Here is a 23,245-nt window from a genome sequence, read left to right as displayed (position 1 = left end):
CCACTCCCCCTTATAAATTAAAACCCTTTTTTATATTTAACACTATTATAAATGCTGGAGGCAAAGTGGGATTTGGGGGAGGAAGCGGATAGCTCATGACCCCCTGAGGGGTCATGATCCCTGGTTTGAGAACCCCTGGTCTAATATCCTGGGACTGACACAGCTACAGTTACGCTGTATACAGTCCTGGTGAAAACTTCCTGGTGTAATACATGGTTGTGCACAGACTATATAAAGGCCTTACTCAAATTTTGGAGTATGTCTGTGCTTCGTTCCTTCTTTGTGTGGTGTCTAGAAAATGAACTTGAACACCTTAATATCCGTATTCTGCTTGATTTGTCCCTGAGTTGGTCCACCTCCCTCTTGTTGTTCCTCTTCTGTGACATCTTGATCCTAAAGCATGCTTTGACATTGGCTGGGATCTCTCCAGCTGTTCTGTGGCCTTTCAACTGTCAATGAATACAAAGACAGGGTAATTAACCTCATTTGAAACTGGTTAAATAGGCATTTGTTTCTTATGAGACATACTGTTAAAGCTGATGCTGCCTATAGCTCTTGTTGAAGTAAGTCTTAACTAAAATAATGTAGCTACCATGATTGAAGTCCCAAGCACAAGACTCTTCAGGAGAATGTGAAATAAAATTATTTATACAGCTACAAGTTTGTCATGGCAGGGGGGGAAAAGCTCCCAAAGCATAATTTTCCTGTTTTGTCTGTGACACTCTTGTATCGGTCACTCAGCCGCAATGGTGACAGGTTTCAGAGTGGTAGCCGTGTTAGTCTGTATCAGCAAAAAGAACGAGGAGTACTTGTAACACCTGAGAGACTAACAGATTTATTTGGGCATAAGTTTATGCCCAATGTGACAAAGTTCCTGCTCTACCTTGGTGGGTCTTGCGCTTATTGGCGAATTTGCTCGCCTTGGAGCTTCACAGCAGCCCTCAGCTTGGCTGTTTTTCTGAATTCACAGTCCAGGTCGACTCCTCCTGTGTCTGACCAGGAGTTGGGAGGATTTGGGGGGAACCCGGGCCCGCCCTCTACTCCGGGTTCCAGCCCAGGGCCCTGTGGAATGCAGCTGTCTAGACTGCCTCCTGGAACAGCTGTGTGACAGCTACAACTCCCTGGGCTACTTCCCCATGGCCTCCTCCCAACACCTTCTTTAGCCTCACCATAGGACCTTCCTCCTGGTGTCTGATAATGCTTGTACACCTCAGTCCTCCAACAGTCCGCATTCTCACTCTCAGCTCCTAGTGCCTCTTGCTCCCAGCTCCTCACACGCACACCACAAACTGAAGTGAGCTCCTTTTTAAAACCCAGGTGCCTTGATTAGCCTTCCTTAATTGATTCTAGCAGCTTCTTGAATGGCTGCAGGTGTTCTAATCAACCTGTCTTAATGGTCTCCAGAAGGTTCCTGATGGTTCTGGAACCTTCCCTGTTGGGAAACGGAACGTCTTTTGCTTGCTCCTCAGCTATCTGCTTTCTGTTCTTTCCTAAAGCCCCCTGGCCCGGATTTTTCTTACTTTTTGCACCTGCCTTAGTTCCCCGCCGACCGGGCCAGACGCTTTTTTTGTTTTCTTTTCATTTTTTGTGTCTTTTTTCCTGTCTACGTGCTTCGGCCCTTAGCTTGCCAGCACCCGCTCCCCCCATGCCTGCTTTCGGGTGCAGCTACTTGCCTCAGCTGAGCCCCCGGAGGAGGGGGGGGAAGATTGCCGATTTGCTGTCCGGAGGGGGGAGTGGAAACCCCCAGACCCAGCCGTTTTGCCAGCAGCTCGGACTTTACAACATTCTTAACATGCCGGAAGCCTTGGAACACAGCCAACACAGCCGGAGAAGAAGATTTCAGCAGACAGAAGAAATAATTCAGAAGAGCTATAAATCATTGTGAAGGGGCCGTAAGACTGAGTAATTTTCTGAATTATACTCTCGTGGGGGGGAGTTTGACTGTGATTACTTGCGTTTGTGGCGGCACAGGGGGTGTGGCGTGGAGATCCCCACCCGCGATCCATCGGTGCCCCTACCCCCCCATCGTTATTACAACTGTCACGGCCCCCCCGCCGTCTGTCCCTGCTGGCAACCTGCCATCTCCTTTCGGATCCAGCTGTTCGCTTTGAACTTTGCCTTCCGGACCGGACATAATAGCCGACCAACCGAGACTCTTTGGACAAACGTGTGTGGGTCTGCACCCCCCCCCCCCCCGGATTGCTTATCCCACAACTTGCCCCTATTACCGGACCCTGTTTTTGTTTTTCCCCCCCTCCCCGCCCGCAGCCTAGCGGAAGGAGGGGCTACTCTGCTTCTCCCCTCCCCCCTCCTCCTTCCGGTGTCTCCCTGTCTCTCCCTGCTCACAATGGCGGGGAACGAGAGGGGCGAGACTGCTTCAACAAAATTAGTTGTCCCTCCCCCACCACCACCCCTGCCCGACCCCCAAGGTCCCCCCCGCCGCTGCTGCTGCTGCTGCACCCACCGCCCACCCAGATTCTAGGAAACCCCCCCCCTCCGGTTCGCCGGAAGGGCCAGGGCGGGTGGAAAGGAAAGGGCCCCGCTAAAACCACTGAGCCCTCCATGGCAGGGGCTGCCCCCACCGCTGTGGCCTCGTCATCAACCGTGGCGCCCCTCCCTGCATTTCCCTCCACCAGCTCTGCGATTGTCCCTCTGTCGGCCCCCAGGACGTATGCCCGGGCGGCAGCAGGCTCCCCCCTGCCTGCTGCCTCGTCATCTCGCCCGCCTCCGCCACCATCACCAGCGGCCGAGGCCCTTTCCCCGCCTTGACCAGGAAGCACGGCGTCCGTTGCCTCCTGGTGCCCGCCTTGCCCCACGTGGAGACATACGTGCAGGTGTTGGCGAAGGTGGTAGGACCCACGGCTATTGTGGCGGCCTCCAAGATGTATGGGAAGGTTGTTTTCTTCTTAGCCTCGGAGGATGCCGCCCAGGAGGCGGTAAAGAGGGGCCTGACGGTGGGGGGGGGGTGTTTGTCCCCCTAGAACCGTTAGAAGACCTGGGCGTTCGCCTCGTCCTTACCTCCGTTCCTCCCTTCTTACCCATTGCTGCCCTGTTACCCGCTCTTTCCACCCTGGGGAAACTTGTCTCTGTCATTAGCCCTCTCCCGTTGGGCTGCAAGGACCCCACCCTCCGTCACATTTTTTCGTTCCGCCGGCAAGTGCAGCTTCTACCACCGGCAGGCGCGCGTGACGGAGAGGCGCTCGAGGGGTCCTTTCTAGTCCCCTACGAGGGAGCCCGCTATCGGGTCTTTTATTCTACCGGAGAGGCCCGGTGCTACCTCTGCCGTTCAGCGGGGCACGTCCGCAGAGACTGCCCTTTGGCCCGGGGGGGAAGGGGCACCCGAAACCCCCGAGACCCGGCAGGACATCGGCCCCGTCGCTGCCGACGCCCCTGGCTGCCCAGCACCTGAAACCAACCCTCCTCCTACTCGACCCACCGCTGCTCCCGTCCAGGCCCAAGAGATACCTTCCCTACAACGCCCGGGCGAGCAAGGGAGTTCCACCCTTGCTAGTACCAATCCAACAGAGCCTATGGAGGAAGGTGTGGCAAGGATATTACCGGATATAGGAGAGGGCCCTCCCTAAGGAGAAACCCCTGCCCCTCATGTTGCCTCACCGCTACCTCCCCGAACCCCTAAATCATCGCCTCCGCCCCCCGACACGACCCCTGCTAACCAGCCCCCAGATGACGCTATGGAGAGCTGGACCCTAGTCCAGGGGAAGCGAGGCAAGCGGAAGGCTCGAGCTCCGCTGCATCCACCCGACGCGGAAGCCCCCCGGAAGACCAGGAAAGGAGGCACTGCTATCGAGCCTCCCGCCACGGCCACGAGCGAGATCCATCCGCTGGTGTCGGGAGAGGAAGACGGACTGGCATTGGAGGGCAGAATCCCCCCTCCACGGGAGACCCTCCCCTCCGAGACTTCTGAGGACGCCCCTTCTGCCTGGACGCTACCCGAACCCCCCGCAGACCCCGAGGCGGGTCCTAGAGGAGAGGCCCCCGGGGTGGCAGGAGTTGGCCTCTCCCCCGTGTACGCGGAGATTGAGGCCCTAGATTTGACCCCGGTCACCCAGGGAGGGGATGATTTGCTGCCGGCTGGCCTCGAGCTGGGCAGCCTTACCCCAGCCTCCCTTTCCCCATGCTCCCTCCCCCTAATTGCCTTCCCGGGTGAGCACCCTGCAGAAGGTGGTCCCCCACCTGATGCCATGGCCGCTAAGACCACCATGGAGCCAGCACCTAGCATTATTGGGAGCCCCCTCCCTTACCCCTTAACCCTTGACTCTTCTCTGGAGGCACTTTCCTTTAGCTGCTTGCCTCCTGCACCCCAGAGCCTTGCCCCTGCCCCTGGCCCCACCCCTGCCCCTGCCCAAGTTCCCACCTCCTGCACTGTTAATGCCGCCCCTGGGGTTATTTCCTTTCCGCCTTTCGCAGATTCCCCCAGGGAGCAGTCTTTGCACTTTCTAGCCGCGACCCATTAGGAGTGGCAATTTTTCCCCTGCCATCCCCCTCCACCCCACGGCGTGGAATGAATTTAATAACCCCAGCCTGTCAGATGCCCCGTCGGTGGTCCGCACCCTGTCTACCCGCCTTAGCGGACCACGAGGCTGTATTAAGAGGCCCATCAGGGAATACCTCGGGAATTGTAACCCCACCCTCCCATGAGCTGCGGCATGCGCTACGGAAGTTCCTAGAGCACACCCGTGGCGCCTGCGATAGGGCACAGCTGGCTCTTCAGCTATGGGGGGACTTTGATCAAATCCTTCAGGCCACAAAGGCCCTTATAAAGGAGGGCAGGGGGCAAGGAAGGCGCGGTGCTGCGGCCTACGAGCGAGCCCGCAGCTTCCGACGCGATCTACTCACCCACGGGATGGGTCACGGGTTGCTGCGCAACCCGCCGGGGGCCCTGAATACCCCCGCCAATACGAGGCCCCCACCCCCCCAGCCCTCCGCATGACGCCTTTTATTATTGCGACCCTGAATACCAGGGGCTGTAGGATGGTTCTCCGCAGGTCCCAGGTGCTCTCTTACCTTCGGGAAGGAAGGTACTCTGTAGTTTTCCTGCAGGAGACCCATACGGACCCGGCCGCCGAGGATAGGTGGCGGCTGGAGTGGGGGGACGGGGTACACTTTAGCCACTTCGCGACCTGGCAAGCTGGAGTGGCGACCCTGTTCTCCCCCAACCTACGGCCTGAGGTGCTAGGGGTCAATGAGGCCGTGCCGGGCCACCTGCTGCACCTTCGAGTCTTTATGGAGGGGCTCATGGTTAATCTTGTTAACATCTATGCCCCGCAAATGAGCTCCAGGCGGCCACAATTTTATCAGCAGGTGTCCGACTTTCTCGGCACCCTGGATTCGCACGAGTGCCTGGTCCTGGGAGGGGACTTTAACACCACCCTCGAGGAACAGGACTGCTCAGGGAACGAACCGAGTCCGGCTGCTGCAAATATTCTCCAAGGGATAGTTGACCATCACTCCCTAGTGGACGTCTGGCGTGACCATCACCCAGATGACACCTCCACGTTTACCTTTGTCCGGGTGGAGGCCCATCGGTCACACCACTCTCGGTTGGACCGTATTTACTTATCCCGTTTCCATCTTTCACAGGCCCACTCCTCCGCCATTCGGCCGGCCCCATTCTCCGATCATCATTTAGTCACCGTAACGGTCTCCCTCCGTGCAGAGAGACCGGGGCCGGCCTATTGGCACTTTAATAACAGCCTGTTGGAGGACGAGAGCTTTGTGATGTCCTTCCGGGAGTTTTGGCTGGCCTGGCGAGAGCAGTGGCGTGCCTTTCCCTCGCTGCGGCGATGGTGGGATCTCGGGAAGGTGCGCGCCAAGCTCTTCTGCCGTGACTACACTTGGGGCACCAGCCGACGGCGAAATGCGATGATAGAGCAGTTGGAATGGGAGGTCTTAGAGATGGAGAGGCGCCTGGCCGCCGATCCCGAGGACCCGTCCCTCTGAGGAGCGTGCCGGGAGAAGCGGGAGGAGCTCCGGGCCCTTGAGGACCACCGGGCCCGAGGTGCCTTCGTTCGATCCCGCATCCGCCTCCTTCGGGAGATGGACCGCGGCACCCGCTTCTTCTATGCCCTGGAGAAAACGAGGGGGGCCAAGAAACACGTCACCTGCCTTCTTGCGGAAGACGGCACCCCCCTCACGGATCCGGAGGAGATGTGTGGGAGGGCCCGTGACTTCTACACAAGCCTTTTCTCCCCGGACCCGACCGATCCTGACGCTTGCGAGGTGCTCTGGGAGGAACTCCCCACGGTCAGCGTGGGCGACCGAGACCGACTAGAGCTGCCTCTCACCCTGGCCGAGTTCTCGGAAGCCCTCCGTCGCATGCCCACCAATAAATCTCCGGGCATGGACGGGCTGACCGTGGAGTTTTACCGCGCGTTCTGGGACATTCTCGGCCCAGACCTAGTCACCGTCTGGGCTGAGTCCTTGCAGAGCGGGGTCCTCCCTCTGTCATGCAGGCGAGCGGTGCTCGCTTTGCTGCCGAAGAAGGGGGACCTCCGCGATCTACGAAACTGGCGTCCCGTCTCACTCCTTAGCACGGATTACAAAATCGTAGCGAAAGCAATCTCGCTGCGGCTAGGGTCCGTGATGGCGGACGTGGTCCACCCAGACCAGACCTATACTGTCCCGGGTCGCAGCATTTTCGACAACCTCTTTCTCGTCCGAGACCTTTTGGAACTCGGGCGGAGAGATGGTCTATCGTTCGCCCTCCTGTCTCTTGATCAGGAGAAGGCGTTCGATAGAGTAGACCATGGGTACCTCCTGAGCACTGTGCAGGCGTTTGGATTTGGACCTCAGTTTGTGAGTTTTCTCCGGGTGCTGTATGCCTCCGCGGAGTGTTTGGTTAGGCTCAACTGGACCCTGACTGAACCGGTCAGCTTCGGGTGAGGAGTGCGGCAGGGGTGCCCCCTCTCGGGCCAGTTGTACGCTCTGGCGATCGAGCCTTTCCTCTGTCTCCTCCGCAGGAGGATGACAGGGTTGGTGCTGCGGGAGCCGGAGCTGCGGCTGGTCCTGTCGGCGTACGCCGATGACGTACTCCTCGTGGTCCAGGACCCGGGCGACTTGGCTCGAGTGGAGGCATGCCAAGCCATCTATTCGGCAGCCTCCTCCGCCCGAGTCAACTGGGTCAAGAGCTCTGGCTTGGCGGTGGGGGACTGGCGGCAGGTAAGCTCCCTCCCACCCGCACTTCAGACCATCCGGTGGAGTGCGTGTCCACTGCTCTATCTCGGCGTTTACCTTTCCGCCACGCATCCTTCCCCGCCGGAGAACTGGCAAAATTTAGAGGGCGGGGTGATAGAGCGGATCCGGAGATGGACGAGGCTACTCCGATGTCTCTCCCTCCGAGGGAGAGCACTGGTGCTTAACCAACTAGTCCTGTCCACGCTCTGGTACCGGCTCAACACCCTGGCCCCGGGTTTCCTGACCCACCTCCGGAGAATGATTCTAGAGGTCTTCTGGTCAGGAATGCACTGGGCCCCTGTTGGAGTTCTTCATCTACCCCTGAAGGAAGGAGGGCAGGGCCTGAAGTGTCTGTACACTCGGGTCCGCGTTTTCCGCCTCCAGGCCCTGCAGAGGCTCTTTTATAGTGCACGTAGTTCGGCGTGGAGCATACTGGCGCACGCCTTCCTGCGCCATTTCCAAGGGCTTCGATATGACCGGCAGCTTTTTTATCTTTCTCCGAGGGGTTTTCCGCGAGACCTCTCCGGGCTGCCGGTCTTCTACCAGGACCTCCTCCAGACCTGGAAACTGTTTCTAACAACCAGGTCCGTGGCGGCCACCGTGGGAGCAGATCTCCTCACGGAGCCCCTGCTACACAACCCCCAGCTCCGTGTGCAGGTGGCGGAGTCCCACTCGGTGTGCCAGAGGTTGGTCCTGGCGGAAGTCACGAGGGTCGGAGACCTCCTGGACTACGACCGGAGAGACTGGCTGGATCCCCTGACACTCGCTCGGCGCATGGGGCTCTCCAGCCTCCGTACCCCCTGGCGCGTACTTCAGGAGGTGAAGGCCGCCTTGACCCCCGCTGCTCGGGCTTACGTTAGCCGAGCCTTGTGCGAGGGCACACCCCGCCCATCCCTTACCCCAGGCCCGCTGGACCTTTTCCATCGGGCCCCCACCCCGTAGATCCCAACAAACCCCTCACCCTTTCACTGCAAACCGGCTGCATGAACTGCAGCCGGTTAGCTTTCAAATTGCACCACGGAAATACTTATATACACTTACGCTTCACACCCTTCACGCCCACACCCTGGTGTCCCGCCCCGATACAAAGTGGCGGGATCTCCTGCCACCTTTGGAGGGTGAGCAACCTCGGTGGGCCAGCCTGTATTCCACCTTGGTCCCAAGGCCCGTCGGGGACATCAGTTGGCGGCTGCTTCACGGAACTGTGAGCACGGGCGTGTTTCTGACACGGTTTACCCCCATTCCGGACCCTTGTCCTTTTTGTAATGTGAGGGAAACCCTGGCGCACGTGTATTTAGAGTGTGCCAGATTGCAGCCCCTTTTTCGGGTCCTCACAAATATTCTATTACGCTTCTGGCTTCATTTTCCCCCCCACCTTTTTATCTATACACTTCCCATCTGTGGCCCCACAAATGGGGAGGGAGGGATAGCTCAGTGGTTTGAGCATTGGCCTGCTAAACCCAGGGTTGTGAGTTCAATCCTTGAGGGGGCCATTTCGGGCAAAAATTGGGGATTGGCCCTGCTTTGAGCAGGGGGTTGGACTAGATGACCTCCTGAGGTCCCTTCCAACCCTGATATTCTAAGTCGCGGGATCTTCTGGTCAACCTCCTCCTAGCTTTGGCTAAAACAGCCATTTATAAAACCAGAGAGAGGAGGTTGGCCCATGAAACGTCCTGCGATTGTGGGGCCGTTTTCCGATCCTCAGTACATTCACGTATCCGGGCGGAGTTCCTCTGGGCGGCATCCACCGACTCCCTTGACGCCTTCGAGGAGCGGTGGGCGCTGTCTGGGGTTCTCTGCTCGGTGACCCCGTCCGGTTCCCTCCGTCTGACCCTTTGATTGAGGGGAAGAGCGAGAGACGCCAGCCCCAGCCGTTGCCGCTGTGGATACCATCATTCCTGTCATCTAGGAGGGGACCTATAATACATGGGTGTCTACCCCTCCCCTAAACCGCCCACCCCGCAGCCGTGCCCATCTTACCGGGCACTCTCAGGAGAGGGAGGATCGGTGACACTGGGCGCGGCACTGGTTAACTCGAGGGGGTGGAAGACCACGAGTGTCGAGGAAGCCCCCCCGCTCTAGGCCACCAGGTAACTCAGGAGGGTGGAAGACCACGAGTGTCGAGGTAGCTCCCCCACTCTGGGCCCAGGCTAGCCTGAACACTTCTCCCTCCTGGAAGCTGCTGTGTTATACCTTCTGATTGCGTTGTTTTGTTGCATAGTTGTTTTGTTTCCTTTGGTAATTTTGTAAGCGTTACCAATAAACTTTCTCTCTGTTTTAAAAAAAAAAAAAAAAAAACCTTCCCTGTTACCTTACCCAGGGAAAAGGAACCTACTTAGCCTGGGGCTAATATATCTGCCTTCTATTACTCTCCTATAGCCATCTGGCCCGACCCTGTCACACCAAATAAATTTTAGTCTCTAAGGTGCTACAAGTACTACTTTCTTTCAACCGCAATGGTGGCTCCTGTCCGATGGGGTTGGGCCTGGATGTTGCAGTTCAGGTTTGACTCTCCTGCACCTTTCTCATGGTGGGGAAATAGAGAGCTATGTCGGCCCTGTTTAACACAGGAGCTGCAGCTGCCCGTGACTGGGGTCAGTGAAAGATGGGCTCCTTTTCAAACCTGGGGTCCAGGCTTGTGGTTTACAGGAGCCACCCATGAATGTGGGGCAGGCTTGCTCTCTAGCTGCGGTTCCCCTCTGCATTGGGCTGGGATTAGGGATACAATGCTGCCGGGTTGGAGGGTGCTGCTGCTGTGGGTGCCCCCTCATTTTGTCAGGGTATTTTTTTTATCAAATGTCACAGAGCAGTCACTAAACCTATGACTTTTACTAAAGTTACCATTATTGCAGTATAATTTGTGATTTTAAAAGAAGCCATAACAAATCTGTTGCCCTAATTGTGGCTGATGTATTTGTCCAAGGAACAAGTCTGTGACAGGAGAGATGATGGCTTCTACTTGAAGTCATGTCAGTATTTGGCTGCAGGACATCCGTCAGGGCTTTATAGTCACTCCATGACTGCATGAATAGCACAGTTTTATAGTGGCCCTTATATTTCTTGTTTCCAAAAGTGGAAGAATCCATTGAGTCTGCAGGGGGAGGTATTGTCCCATTCAACCTGCACACTGCAGAACTGAGGCAAGGAAGTAGCTTTAGACCTCTCCTATCATGTAGCAGGAGGTGAAGGAGTCTAAGCTGAGTGGTTGGCCTTTTTCACCTCTGAGTACGGTATTGTGATGCATCTGAACATAGATTGATATGTGGTAAAAAGATGCACACCATGGAAATGTGTGCATGGCAGTTTCCACGATATGCATCTGAGGAAGTGAGCTGTAGCTCACGAAAGCTTATGCTCTAATAAATTGGTTAGTCTCTAAGGTGCCACAAGTCCTCCTTTTCTTTTCATGGAAATGAGGACACTGAAGAAAAAATAGAAGCAAATTCCTTAATTTTGGGGTTAGAAATGGTTTCTTTTAGCTGCCCAGAAAACGTGGGCTAATTGGATTGGCAGTTGAAAACTCAATCTTGCATCTTTTGTGCTGATAAGTGGGGTCTCGGGTCCACCAAAGAATGAGATCTTACCAAAACCCTTGCTTACTGTTACAACACTGAGCGGTTAACTCTAGTCCAGAGTTCTGTAAATCTGCCTCTGGCTTTCACTCATTCTAACTCTACTGTTGTGCATGTGTGCGCGCACACAAATAGGTAAAGCATTTAAAACCCAGATTTAAGGCTTTTTAAAACAGATATTCTGTACTCCTTTCCCTTTAATTTGTGTGGACTTTTATAGTTTGGAAATCTGGCTGTCTTTTCAGGTGACAATAGAATTTTAATGCTCTTTTGTTCCTGATTTTTTAAAAAGTTCTTCCTTACTGTCCTTATCAGTATGTGCTCCCAGTATGATTACCATTTCCTTCTCTTATCAATTGCCTACATCCTCCAACTATCATCTCTTAAAAGAAAAGGAGGACTTGTGGCACCTTAGAGACTAACAAATTTATTTGAGCATAAGCTTTCGTGAGCTACAGCTCACTTCATCGGATGTATTCAGTGGAAAATACAGTGGGGAGATTTATATACATAGAGAACATGAAACAGTGGGTGTTACCATACACACTGTAATGAAAGTGATCACTTAAGGTGAGCTATTACCAGCAGGAGAGTGAGGGGGGCGGGGGGCTTTTGTAGTGATAATCAAGGTGGGCCATTTCCAGCAGTTGACAAGAACATCTGAGGAACCGGGGGGGAGGGGGGGGAGGGAGAGATAAACATGGGGAAATAGTTTTACTTTGTGTAACGACCCATCCGCTCCCAGTCTTTATTCAAGCCTAAGTTAATTGTATCCAGTTTGCAAATTAATTCCAATTCAGCAGTCTCTCCTTGGAGTCTGTTTTTGAAGTTTTTTTGTTGAAGAATTGCAACTTTTAGGTCTGTAATCGAGTGACCAAAGAGATTGAAGAGTTCTCCAACTGGTTTTTGAATGTTATAATTCTTGACGTCTGATTTGTGTCCATTTATTCTTTTACGTAGAGACTGTCCAGTTTGACCAATGTACATCATCTGTTGTCTCTTTTCCATTTGATTTCTCATTTTTGTGTTATGCTCAAATAAATTTGTTAGTCTCTAAGGTGCCACAAGTACTCCTTTTCATTTTTGTGTTGTTGCTTAATGTCCCCACTTAACCAAGATGGCTTTCTAACCAAAGTAGCCTCTCTTGCAACAGAAGAACCGTACATAAGAATGGCCATACTGGGTCAGACTGGGTCAGGCTTTTAAGATCAGACTTGACAAAGCCCTGGCTGGGATGATTTAGTTGGCGATCGGCCCTGCTTTTTGAGCAGGGGGTTGGACTAGATCCCTTCCAACCCTGATATTCTGTGATTCAGACCAAAGGTCCATCAAGCCCAGTATCCTGTCCTCTGACAGTGGCCAGTGGCAGGTGCCCCAAAGGGAATGAACAGACAGGTGATCATCAAGTGATCCATGCCCTGTCACCGAATCCCAGCTTCTGGCAAATGGAGGCTAGGGACACCATTTCTGCCCATCCTGGCTAATAGCCATTGATGGACCTATCTTCCATGAATATCTAGCTCCCTTTTGAACCCCGTTATAGTATTGGCCTTCACAACACCCTCTGGCAAGGAGTTTTAGAGGTTGACAGTGTGTTGCATGAAAAAATACTTTCTTGTGTTTGTTTTAAACCTGCTACCTAATTAGTTTGGTGGCCCCTTGTTCTTGTATTATGAGAAGGAGTAAATAACACTTCCTTATTTACTTTCTCTATACCAGTCTTATTAATCTCTCCTCATATGGAAGCCGTTCTATACCCCTAATAATATTTGTTGCCCTTTTCTGAACCTTTTTCAATTCCAATATATCTTTTTGGAGATGTGGCGACCACATCTGCACGCAGTATTCAAGGTGTGAGCGTACCATGGATTTATATGGGGGCACTGTGATATTTTCTGTCTTTTATTATCTATTCCTTTCTTGATTCCCAACATTCTGTTTGCTTTTTTGACTGCTGCTGCACATTGAGTGGATGAATTTAGAGAAATATCCACAATGACTCCAAGATCTCTTTCTTGAGTGGTAACAGCTAATTTAGACCCCGTCATTGTATCACTGTAGTTTTTTTTGGTCCTCAAACATTTTGTTGAATAATATAACTTTAAACAAAGTGAACAAAAACTTCTTTCCAATAAATTTCTCAGTTATTTAGCTTTGAGAATTTGACCCCCTTTAAATAGTGTTTTTTAACAAAAAACAACCTCCCCCCCCCAATATTTTATTGGGACTATGGTCTGTTTGCCCAAAGTGTATCCCAAGATAATGCCGTTTTTCTTTCTGTACATGATAGAAAGATGCTTAAGGAATGTCTTGTCATTGTCTGTAATATTGGTGCCCCTCCTCTTGCTTCATCAGTTAGAACATTGATCTAGAAGACTTCCAAATCCTGTTTCTGAATTAATAACTTTAAAATAGGTAATGGAATTTCTGATATAGAATGTCACATCTTCTCTTACCCATTCTGTCCTTCCTAAATAGTTAAAATGAACCTGAAAGTATGTGGGAGAAATTTCTTTGATCTCTAGACAGGTATGACATTAAAGCTCTGATCGCCGTTCTTTTTACTGAATTGCTGCTGCTTTGTTTTCTTGTACTTATGTTGTACTGTGGCATGAGTGCTTCATAATTATACGTTCCTTGGTGCCCATTACACCCTGAACACTCTCAATACATATTGGTGGTATAATGCACAGAAAAATAGGAAATGGGGTTCTCTTCCTTTCTCTTACTGTATAATGTGGAGCCAAATACTAAAGTACACAGACAAGAATCTTGTCCCCAAGCCTTGCACCTTGGTTTAGTGTTCGTCTTTGAGTCTGCAACTGCACAGACTTTTGATCTTATCAAGTTTCACAGGCTAAGCAGTTAGGCACATTCAGTCCTTGGATGTGAGACTACCTAAAGAAGATGGAGTTGCTAGGGAGAAGTATAGCTGGGGATGCAGTGAATCATTACTGAACCAGTGGTGAATGAGTGTATTTGGATTTCTTAAGGGTCTATCCTTGGTCTTAGACACATTATTAAAGAGCGCACACTGTTCAGTATCAGATCTAAGAATGACCATTTCGTTCACTCACTTTGTGCTGTTCTGGAACAGTTGCTAACTGGCTTAACGTATCCAGTAACTCCATCTCTAAAGTAGGACGAGGAGTCCTACTGTAGACTGCCTCTTCTGACATGGTCTGCCAGCACTGCTCTGAACAGGGTTGCATAACATGGTGGTAAACATTGCCATTGGCCTGTGTATAATGTGAATATCAGTTTATCTCTACTGGTTTTAGCAAGAGTGGGAAACTTAAAAAAAACCAAAAAACAAAAACCCACCCACAACAAACCCCTAGTATAGATGGAGCCTCTGTGCAGGTGTTAGGGTAGCAGATCTGTAACAGTGGCAGAAATGGCAGTCTCTCCAACCCTACATCTCCAAATCCTCGTTAGTTGACATAATTTGCTGAAAAAAATGAGCAGGGTGTAACAGACTGTGTACTGGAGTTCACATCTTTCCCTCATTGCATTACTGCAGGCTGTCTGAGGCACGTAGAATCCGAAGCCACTCTCCCATTTATATATGGCCTTGTCTATTCTAGGAGGGTTTTTCCAACATAGTTTACCAGCAAAACTTGTTTAGTGTAGATGCAGTTGTGTTATAACTGTTTGTCCAAGTATAAGCATGATTATACCATTCATCTGTATCCACACTAGGGCATATTTCAGTATAGCTATGCTGGCAAAAGATCACAACTCCAGCTGATGTAGTTATGTTACTACTTTTGTGTAGACCAGGCCTAAGACTCCTGGAATGCTGAATGGGGATGGAGCAGAAGCCTTTGCTTGGCAAGAACTCCACTCAGTCATATTGTACTGGAGGAACAGACCCCCCAGGAGCTTCTGAAAACCTTCAAAACTTGTGGAATCATAAAGTTTGCTCTGCATGCATCTTCCGCTTTGAGGGTTGCTCCTTTTTCTGGCTGATGGAACTGTCTAAGGAATCAAATTCTCTCTTTGTATACTGTGTGCCGTACCCAACATAAGAATGGCCATACTGGGTCAGACCAAAGGTCCATCTAGCCCAGTATCCTGTCTTCTGACCATAGCTAATGCCAGGTGCCCCCAAGGGAGTGAACAGAACAGGTAATCACCAAGTGATCTATCCCCTGTTGCCCATTCCCAGCTTCAGGCAAGCAGAGGCTAGGGACACCATAGAATCATAGAATATCAGGGTTGGAAGGGACCTCAGGAGGTCATCTAGTCTAACCCCCTGCTCAAAGCAGGACCAGTCCCCAACTAAATCATCCCATTGAGGGCTTTGTCAAGCTTGACCTTAAAAACTTCTAAGGAAGGAGATTCCACCACCTCCCTGTCCCATGTTGTTGAGTGATGTACGAGTTAGATGGAACAACACACTGGGTGTGGCACAGAGGAATTTATCCCTGATATAGCCTGGGAAAGATTTGAAATTGTTCATTTTCAATTGACAAGAGCATGTGGGAGATTCTCCTTGTGAAACTGAAATTAAACCCTTTGGGAAGTTCCATCCAAATAATGTGTGATTCCAATGTACACTTACGTTTGGCACTGATGTGTCACCCAGAATGAAAGGTCCTCTGGATGTGAAAACTGCTACATTTCTATTGGTGTCACTGGCAAGTGCTGTGTGCAGGAGCAATAGTATAGCCATACTGAATCTCTGAAGAGAGCTTCCTAAATTTTGCTATTTCCATACTGAGTTAAGCTCCTATGTGCTACATACAACCTCCATGGTTATCAGCTGTGTAAACTAAACTTCTGGTGACTAGACCTTCAAATACTAGGCAGTGAGTTAAAGGAAATGAGTAAGAATGCATATGCAGCAAGTAAACTAAGGTTATATCACTGAAAAATGACTCTTGTGTGAAGTAATTTCTCAAGTTTTGCTTGGCAGAAACAACAAGGCTTACTTCAGAAATTTAACAGGTCAGCATCGTAGTTGTATCCCATTTTTTCTTTAGATCAGGTGTAACTCCTCACTTAAAGTTGTCCCGGTTAACGTTGTTACGTTGCTTATCAATTAGAGAACATGCTGTTTAAAGTTGTGCAATGCTTCCTTATAATGTTGTTTGGCAGCCACCTGCCTTGTCCACTGCTTGCAGAAAGAGCAGCCCGTTGGAGCTAGCTGGTGGGGGCTTGGAATCAGCTCCCTGCTCCTCTAAGTTCCCTGTGCGGCAGCTACCCAGCAAACTATCAGTTGCTGGCAGTTCAGCTGTTCTTCCCCCCCACTGCCATGTGCTGCTCCTGCCCTCTGCCTTGGAGCTGCTCCCAGGAGCCTCTTGCTTGCTGGGCGGGGGGGGGGGGGGAGGAAAGAATAAGAGGGGTGCTAATGTCAGGGTATCCCTCTCCCCCCTGCTCCTGTACACCTCTCCCCCCACTTACCCCATCTCCATAGAGCTGGCGGGGGTCGGGGGTGGGACGGGGACGACAGGGCTCAGGACGGAGGGAGCTTGCTGGCAGCAGCTTCCGTCTCAACTTGCTGATCTACTTAAAAAGGCAATGTAGTTAGTGGGGTCAGCATACCTAAAGGGGCAATAAGCATCACACGCACGCGCACACACGGTGTGTGTCTCTCTCCCATGTTGTCTCCCCTTCCCTCCATTTGTGCTGCCTTGTAGAGTGAGGCTACATTAACAACACTGTGTTAATCCTTGAGGGCTCAGCCGAGTGGTAGTTCATCATTTAGCAGTAAGGCATTCCCTGGGAAATATCCCCCCCTCTGACTTCACCACCTCAACTAAGCTTCACAATCATCATTGCTGTGTACAGTATTAAATTGTTTGTTTAAAACTTTGTGCGCGTGCGCGTGTGTGTGTTTGTATGTAGAAATTTTTTTTCACCAGACAAAGGACTATATAATTAATATAAATAAATAAATAAATATAAAAATAGTCCTTTGTCTGGTGAAAAAAATTTCCCTTGAACCTAGCCTCTTCTCCCCCCCCCATTTTCATTAATTCTTATGCGGAAATGGGATTCACTTAACATCGTTTCGCCTAAAGTTGCATTTTTCAGGAACATAACTATGTTAAGCGAGGAGTTACTATATCTGAGTTCATTCTTACTGCTGCTGCCACTTTCTGATCTAAATTGGCCTTTCTGGAGATAGTGCAGCACGCTTTATTTTTCCTTATCTCTCTCTCCTGCCTTGTCATCAAGTTTCTCTTCCTTTTCACCACTGTCTTCTTGGTATTTCTCCCGCCCCTGGATCTTTCCACTATCGTTAATCTCCTTCATGCTTCTGAAGTTAGATGCTAGTAGCTTTTTCTGTAATCGTTCATAGATCACCTGCAGTGATCCTGGTTGGACCTAAATTCTTGTACCTCCTATACCTGGCTTGTAGTCTCGTGTCCTAAAAGTAGAAAAAGCTTGGCAACTTAAAAACAAAAGCATAAAGAGAGATGGCTATTAGGTAGAGAAAGGGAATGAATGGGTGGCTGGAGACAGCGTGGAGGTGGCTTACATTTTCTAGGATTTCAGGGGGAAAACCCATACTACATAGTAGGAACAGCAGGAGAGGAAGCACACATCTTTGTAGGTGTTACTGGAAATAAACTGTTGGCCAGACTTACTGTTGGATTCTAAATTTAAAGATGTGAAACTGGGTTAAAATATCAAATCTTAATTTCCTCAATCCAAAGTCACTTGTGGCTTATATCTAAGGGATTATACCACCTCAAGTAACCCTATAAAACAGTAGTATTCTAAGTAAATGGAAATAGATAGTATCTGATCCTAGGGCTTAATCCACTTCAGTTTGGTTCTTAGACTTGGTGTTGTAAACCTGAGTGTTCATTTCTCTATTTTTGTTCTTTAAATAAATCCTTAATTAAAGGAATGGATCACTTCTAAACAGTAGGTCCATGCTTTCTGTTCAGAGTAGCATGGTGTATCTTTCTTGTCTTAAAACAAGAATCAAGAAACCCATTGGTCACTTTCATAAATAGAGATTTCATTTAAATAAAACTTAAATTTTTTACTTTCTCTCTGAAATTCAGTCTTCAGGACAATCACTGTATCTATTTCTTTCATTATCTTAGGTGAGTGGAGTCAAGACCCTCTATGAATCTGAGCTGGCTGATGCCCGAAGAGTTCTGGATGAGACTGCAAGAGAGAGGGCCAAACTACAGATTGAAATAGGAAAGCTAAGAACAGAACTTGATGAGGTCAATAAGAAGTAAGGAAACTGAACTTCAGTATGATTTTACTCCCATTCAGAATAATGGGTAACGTTAGCGCATTTTAGATTGGGATTGATGGATGTCTTTCTAAAGTGTGCTATAGCTCTACAAAAAGTTACGGGCTTGATGCAGGAATCACTTGGTGAAATTCTCTGTCCTGCTTTGTGCAGTATTCTGACCAGATGACCATAATTGTCTCTCATGGCATTAAAATCTGACCACCTTCTTTGAGTGTTTGCACATATCCATTTCAATGTAAGTGTGTGCACCCCAAGCCCAGTTGCTGGAAATTTTTCCCTCAGCGGTATCTGTTGGATCAGCTTTAATGTGTTCTGGTGTCGCATGCTCATAGCACCAGAATAAGGGGCCCTGCTGGATCCTACTCTCCTTCAGTTCCTTCTTACTGCTCGTGACGGTTGCTGGAAATCTCCTCCCTTAGTGGTTTTCTAATCTTTAAGAACATAAGAATGGCCTTACTGGGTCAGACCAAAGGTCCATCCAGCCCAGTATCCTGTCTGCCGACAGTGGCCAATGCCAGGTGCCCCAGAGGGAGTGAACCTAACAGGAAATGGTCAAGTGATCTCTCCCCTGCCATCCATCTCCACCCTCTGACAAACAGAGGCCAGGGACACCATTCCTTATCCATCCTGGCTGATAGCCATTAATGGACTTAACCTAAATGAATTTAAACCCTGTTATAGTCCTAGCCTTCACAACCTCCTTAGGCAAGGAGTTCCACTTGTTGGCTGTGCGCTGAGTGAAGAAGAACTTTTTTATTTGTTTTAAACCTGCTACCCATTAATTTCATTTGGTGGCCCTAGTTCTTATATTATGGGAACAAGTAAATAACTTTTCCTTACTCACTTTCTCCATACCACTCATGATTTTATATACCTCTATCATATCCCCTCTTAATCTCCTCTTTTCCAAGCTGAAAAGTCCTAGCCTCTTTAATCTCTCCTTATATGGGACCCGTTCCAAACCCCTGATCATTTTAGTTGCCCTTTTCTAATACCAGTATATCTTTTTTGAGATGAGGACCACATCTGTATGCAGTATTCAAGATGTGGGTGTACCATGGATTTATATAAGGGCAATAAGATATTCTCCATCTTATTCTCTATCCCTTTTTTAACGATTCCTAACATCCCGTTTGGTTTTTTGACTGCCACTGCACACTGCGTGGACGACTTCAGAGAACTATCCACGATGACTCCAAGATCTTTCTCCTGATTAGTTGTAGCTAAATTAGCCCCCATCATATTGTATGTATAATTGGAGGTTTTTTTTCCAATATGCATTACTTTACATTTATGCACATTAAATTTCATTTGCCATTTTGTTGCCCAGTCACTTAATTTTTGTGAGAACTTTTTGAAGTTCTTCAGTCTGTAAATAGTTCTCATAGTTTTTAGTTATTTAGTAGTTCTCATAGTTTTTAGTAGTTAGGGTAGGTTAAGATAGTTTGGATGCCTCCATTCATAGATAGCAGAGTTGTCCTTCTTCCTGGTGCCAAGACCTGCCTTTGAATGATCCGCACTCGAGCAAGTATTTAGGGGAAGCTCGTAGGAAGGACCTCTGCCAAATTTGTAAAGAATTCAAGCCCTGGACCTAGAAGGACCACACTGCTCATTTGAAGGTCCTCTGCATGGAGGCAGCCTTCAGACTGGCCTTGGACCCGCAGCTTCAGCTTCTGTGCAGAGTGCTCCTCCATCAACACAAGTCCCTCGGCACTCATAGTCTTCACCAGTGCCTAAGAAGAAGCACCAGGAGAAGAGCTGGTCTCCGGTGCCAAAGGACAAAGACGGAGAGAGTGAGACCCATGGCAGGCTGCTCTTCATCCCCGGTACCACATCACCAGGTGTCCACAGCCCTGGTTCCGCAGCATCCTATGATGTCCACTCAAGACTATTGTACTGGCCAATTTGTGGTCCCATCGATCCCTGAAGCATTTGCAGCTGCAAGGGTTCTTTTGACCCTACCGGAACCAGACTCCCCTGTCAGGGCTTGGCACCGCCAGTGTCCCAAAGTGGCAGGGAATTGATGTCAGTGCGTCAGCTGTCCAAGAGGAAACCCTTGTTGATAACCGCAAGGTCCCCCAGGCAGCCTTCTCCGGCACCCAGTGGCACAACACTCCAACTTACCTCTCCTTCCTCATTGGACTCGGAGGAGGATTAGTATTTCTTCCCTCCCCCCACCCCCACCAAAGTGTCCGACTTCGCTGCTCCCTGAGCTGTTCCCACTCCATTATGGCACTGAGTTCGTCAGGACCTCTGGGTGCCTGGCCACCATACCCATGGGGCCCAACCATCATGCAGTGGCCTTTTTGGAACCCGTGAGGGTTTCGTCCACCACAAAGGGACTCGTTAGAGATGATCTTATTTGATTGTGTTGGAGCATCCCTAGTACTGCAGCATCTCTAGACACCCTGGAACCGGACTCCGGTACCAACCATGGTACCAAACCCCAAGAGGAAGCCCCTTCATGCTCCCCATCTGGGTTTAGCTTCCTCTTCATCCACTCTGGATGAAGCCACAGTGGCACCCGGGGTCTCTCCACCTCCAGATGACCACAAGGCATACCAAGACCTACTGAAATGGGTAGCCTCAAGCCTAGGGGTCCAAGCAGAGGAGGAGTGGTAGATACGCTGGAGGGGAGGGATAGGATACAGAAGGACCTAGACAAATTGGAGGATTGGGCCAAAAGAAATCTGATGAGGTTCAATAAGGATAAGTGCAGGGTCCTGCACTTAGGACGGAAGAACCCAATGCACAGCTACAGACTAGGGACGGAATGGCTAGGCAGCAGTTCTGCGGAAAAGGACCTAGGGGTGACAGTGGACGAGAAGCTGGATATGAGTCAGCAGTGTGCCCTTGTTGCCAAGAAGGCCAATGGCATTTTGGATGTATAAGTAGGGGCATAGCGAGCAGATCGAGGGACGTGATCGTTCCCCTCTATTCGACATTGGTGAGGCCTCATCTGGAGTACTGTGTCCAGTTTTGGGCCCCACACTTCAAGAAGGATGTGGATAAATTGGAGAGAGTCCAGCGAAGGGCAACAAAAATGATTAGGGGACTGGAACACATGAGTTATGAGAAGAGGCTGAGGGAGCTGGGATTGTTTAGCCTGCAGAGGAGAAGAATGAGGGGGGATTTGATAGCTGCTTTCAACTACCTGAAAGGGGGTTCCAAAGAGGATGGCTCTAGACTGTTCTCAATGGTAGCAGATGACAGAACGAGGAGTAATGGTCTCAAGTTGCAATGGGGGAGGTTTAGATTGGATATTAGGAAAAACTTTTTCACTAAGAGGGTGGTGAAACACTGGAATGCGTTACCTAGGGAGGTGGTAGAATCTCCTTCCTTAAAGGTTTTTAAGGTCAGGCTTGACAAAGCCCTGGCTGGGATGATTTAACTGGGAATTGGTCCTGCTTCGAGCAGGGGGTTGGACTAGATGACCTTCTGGGGTCCCTTCCATCCCTGATATTCTATGATTCTATGACTTCTGGGAACTCTTCTGGCTCTGTCAATCTGTTTCTTCACTTCAGCAGGTGGGTACTGTAGTTGAAAGAAAGCTTGACAGAGATCTTGTAGGTGTTTGTCTCTGTCTGAGAGGTTGGAGCAAATGTGATTGTATCATAGAGCTTGGCTGTAGACGATGGATCGTGTGGTGTGGTCAGGGTGAAAGCTGGAGGCATGTAGGTAGGAATAGCGGTCAGTAGGTTTCCGGTGTAAGGTGGTGTTTATGTGACCGTTGTTTATTAGCACTGTAGTGTCCATGAAGTGGATCTCTTGTGTGGACTGGACCAGGCTGAGGTTGATGGTGGGATGGAAATTGTTGAAATCATGGTGGAATTCTTCAAGGGCTTCTTTTCCATGGGTCCAGATGATGAAGATGTCATCAACATAGCGCAAGTAGAGTAGGGGCTTTAGGGGATGAGAGCTGAGGAAGCGTTGTTCTAAATCAGCCATAAAAATGTTGGCATACTGTGGGGCCATGCAGGTACCCATAGCAGTGCCGCTGATCTGATACATTGTCCCCAAATGTAAAATAGTTATGGGTAAGGACAAAGTCACAAAGTTCAGCCACCAGGTTAGCCGTGACATTATCGGGGATAGTGTTCTTGACGGCTTGTAGTCCACCCTATACCGGAAACCTACTGACCGCTATTCCTACCTGCATGCCTCCAGCTTTCACCCTGACCACACCACACGATCCATCGTCTACAGCCAAGCTCTGCGATACAACCACATTTGCTCCAACCCCTCAGACAGAGACAAACACCTAAAAGATCTCTGTCAAGCTTTCTTACAACTACAGTACCCACCTGCAGAAGTGAAGAAACAGATTGACAGAGCCAGAAGAGTACCCAGAAGTCACCTACTACAGGACAGGCCTAACAAAGAAAATAACAGAACGCCACTAGCCGTCACCTTCAGCCCCCAACTAAAACCCCTCCAACGCATTATTAAGGATCTACAACCTATCCTGAAGGATGACCCAACACTCTCACAAATCTTGGGAGACAGGCCAGTCCTTGCCTACAGACAGCCCCGCAACCTGAAGCAAATACTCACCAACAACCACATACCACACAACAGAACCACTAACCCAGGAACCTATCCTTGCAACAAAGCCCGTTGCCAACTGTGCCCACATATCTATTCAGGGGACACCACCATCAAAGGGCCTAATCACATCAGCCACGCTATCAGAGGCTCGTTCACCTGCACATCCACCAATGTGATATATGCCATTATGTGCCAGCAATGCCCCTCTGCCATGTACATTGGTCAAACTGGACAGTCTCTACGTAAAAGAATAAATGGACACAAATCAGATGTCAAGAATTATAACATTCATAAACCAGTCGGAGAACACTTCAACCTCTCTGGTCACACAATCACAGACATGAAGGTTGCTATCTTACAACAGAAAAACTTCAAATCCAGACTCCAGCGAGAAACTGCTGAATTGGAATTCATTTGCAAATTGGATACTATTAATTTAGGCTTAAATAGAGACTGGGAGTGGCTAAGTCATTATGCAAGGTAGCCTGTTTCCCCTTGTTTCCGGGGGCGGGGTGAGAGAGCCTGGATTTGTGCAGGAAATGGCCCACCTTGATTATCATACACATTGTGAAGAGAGTGGTCACTTTGGATGGGCTATTACCAGCAGGAGAGTGAGTTTGTGTGTGTGGGGGGGGGGGGGGTGGAGGGTGAGAAAACCTGGATTTGTGCTGGAAATGCCCAACTTGATGATCACTTTAGATAA

The 23,245-nt window shown here is 49.9% G+C and overlaps 1 protein-coding gene across 1 annotated transcript in view; it reads left to right on the top strand.

Moving 5' to 3' along the window:
• Nucleotides 1–23,245, top strand: part of LMNB2 (lamin B2) — a 108,310-nt gene that overhangs the window by 20,086 nt on the left and 64,979 nt on the right. The window contains exon 2 of the mRNA XM_084614783.1: nt 17,834–17,970. Coding sequence (XP_084470909.1) covers nt 17,834–17,970 — 137 coding nt within the window. The remainder of the gene's footprint in view (nt 1–17,833; nt 17,971–23,245) is intronic.

Source organism: Lepidochelys olivacea (assembly GCF_965140295.1).
Source record: "Lepidochelys olivacea isolate rLepOli2 genome assembly, chromosome: 25".
In the NCBI taxonomy this organism is placed as follows: Eukaryota; Metazoa; Chordata; order Testudines; family Cheloniidae; genus Lepidochelys; species Lepidochelys olivacea.
The sequence above is the reverse complement of the archived record's forward strand: the minus strand, read 5'-3'. Positions and strand labels throughout refer to the sequence as shown.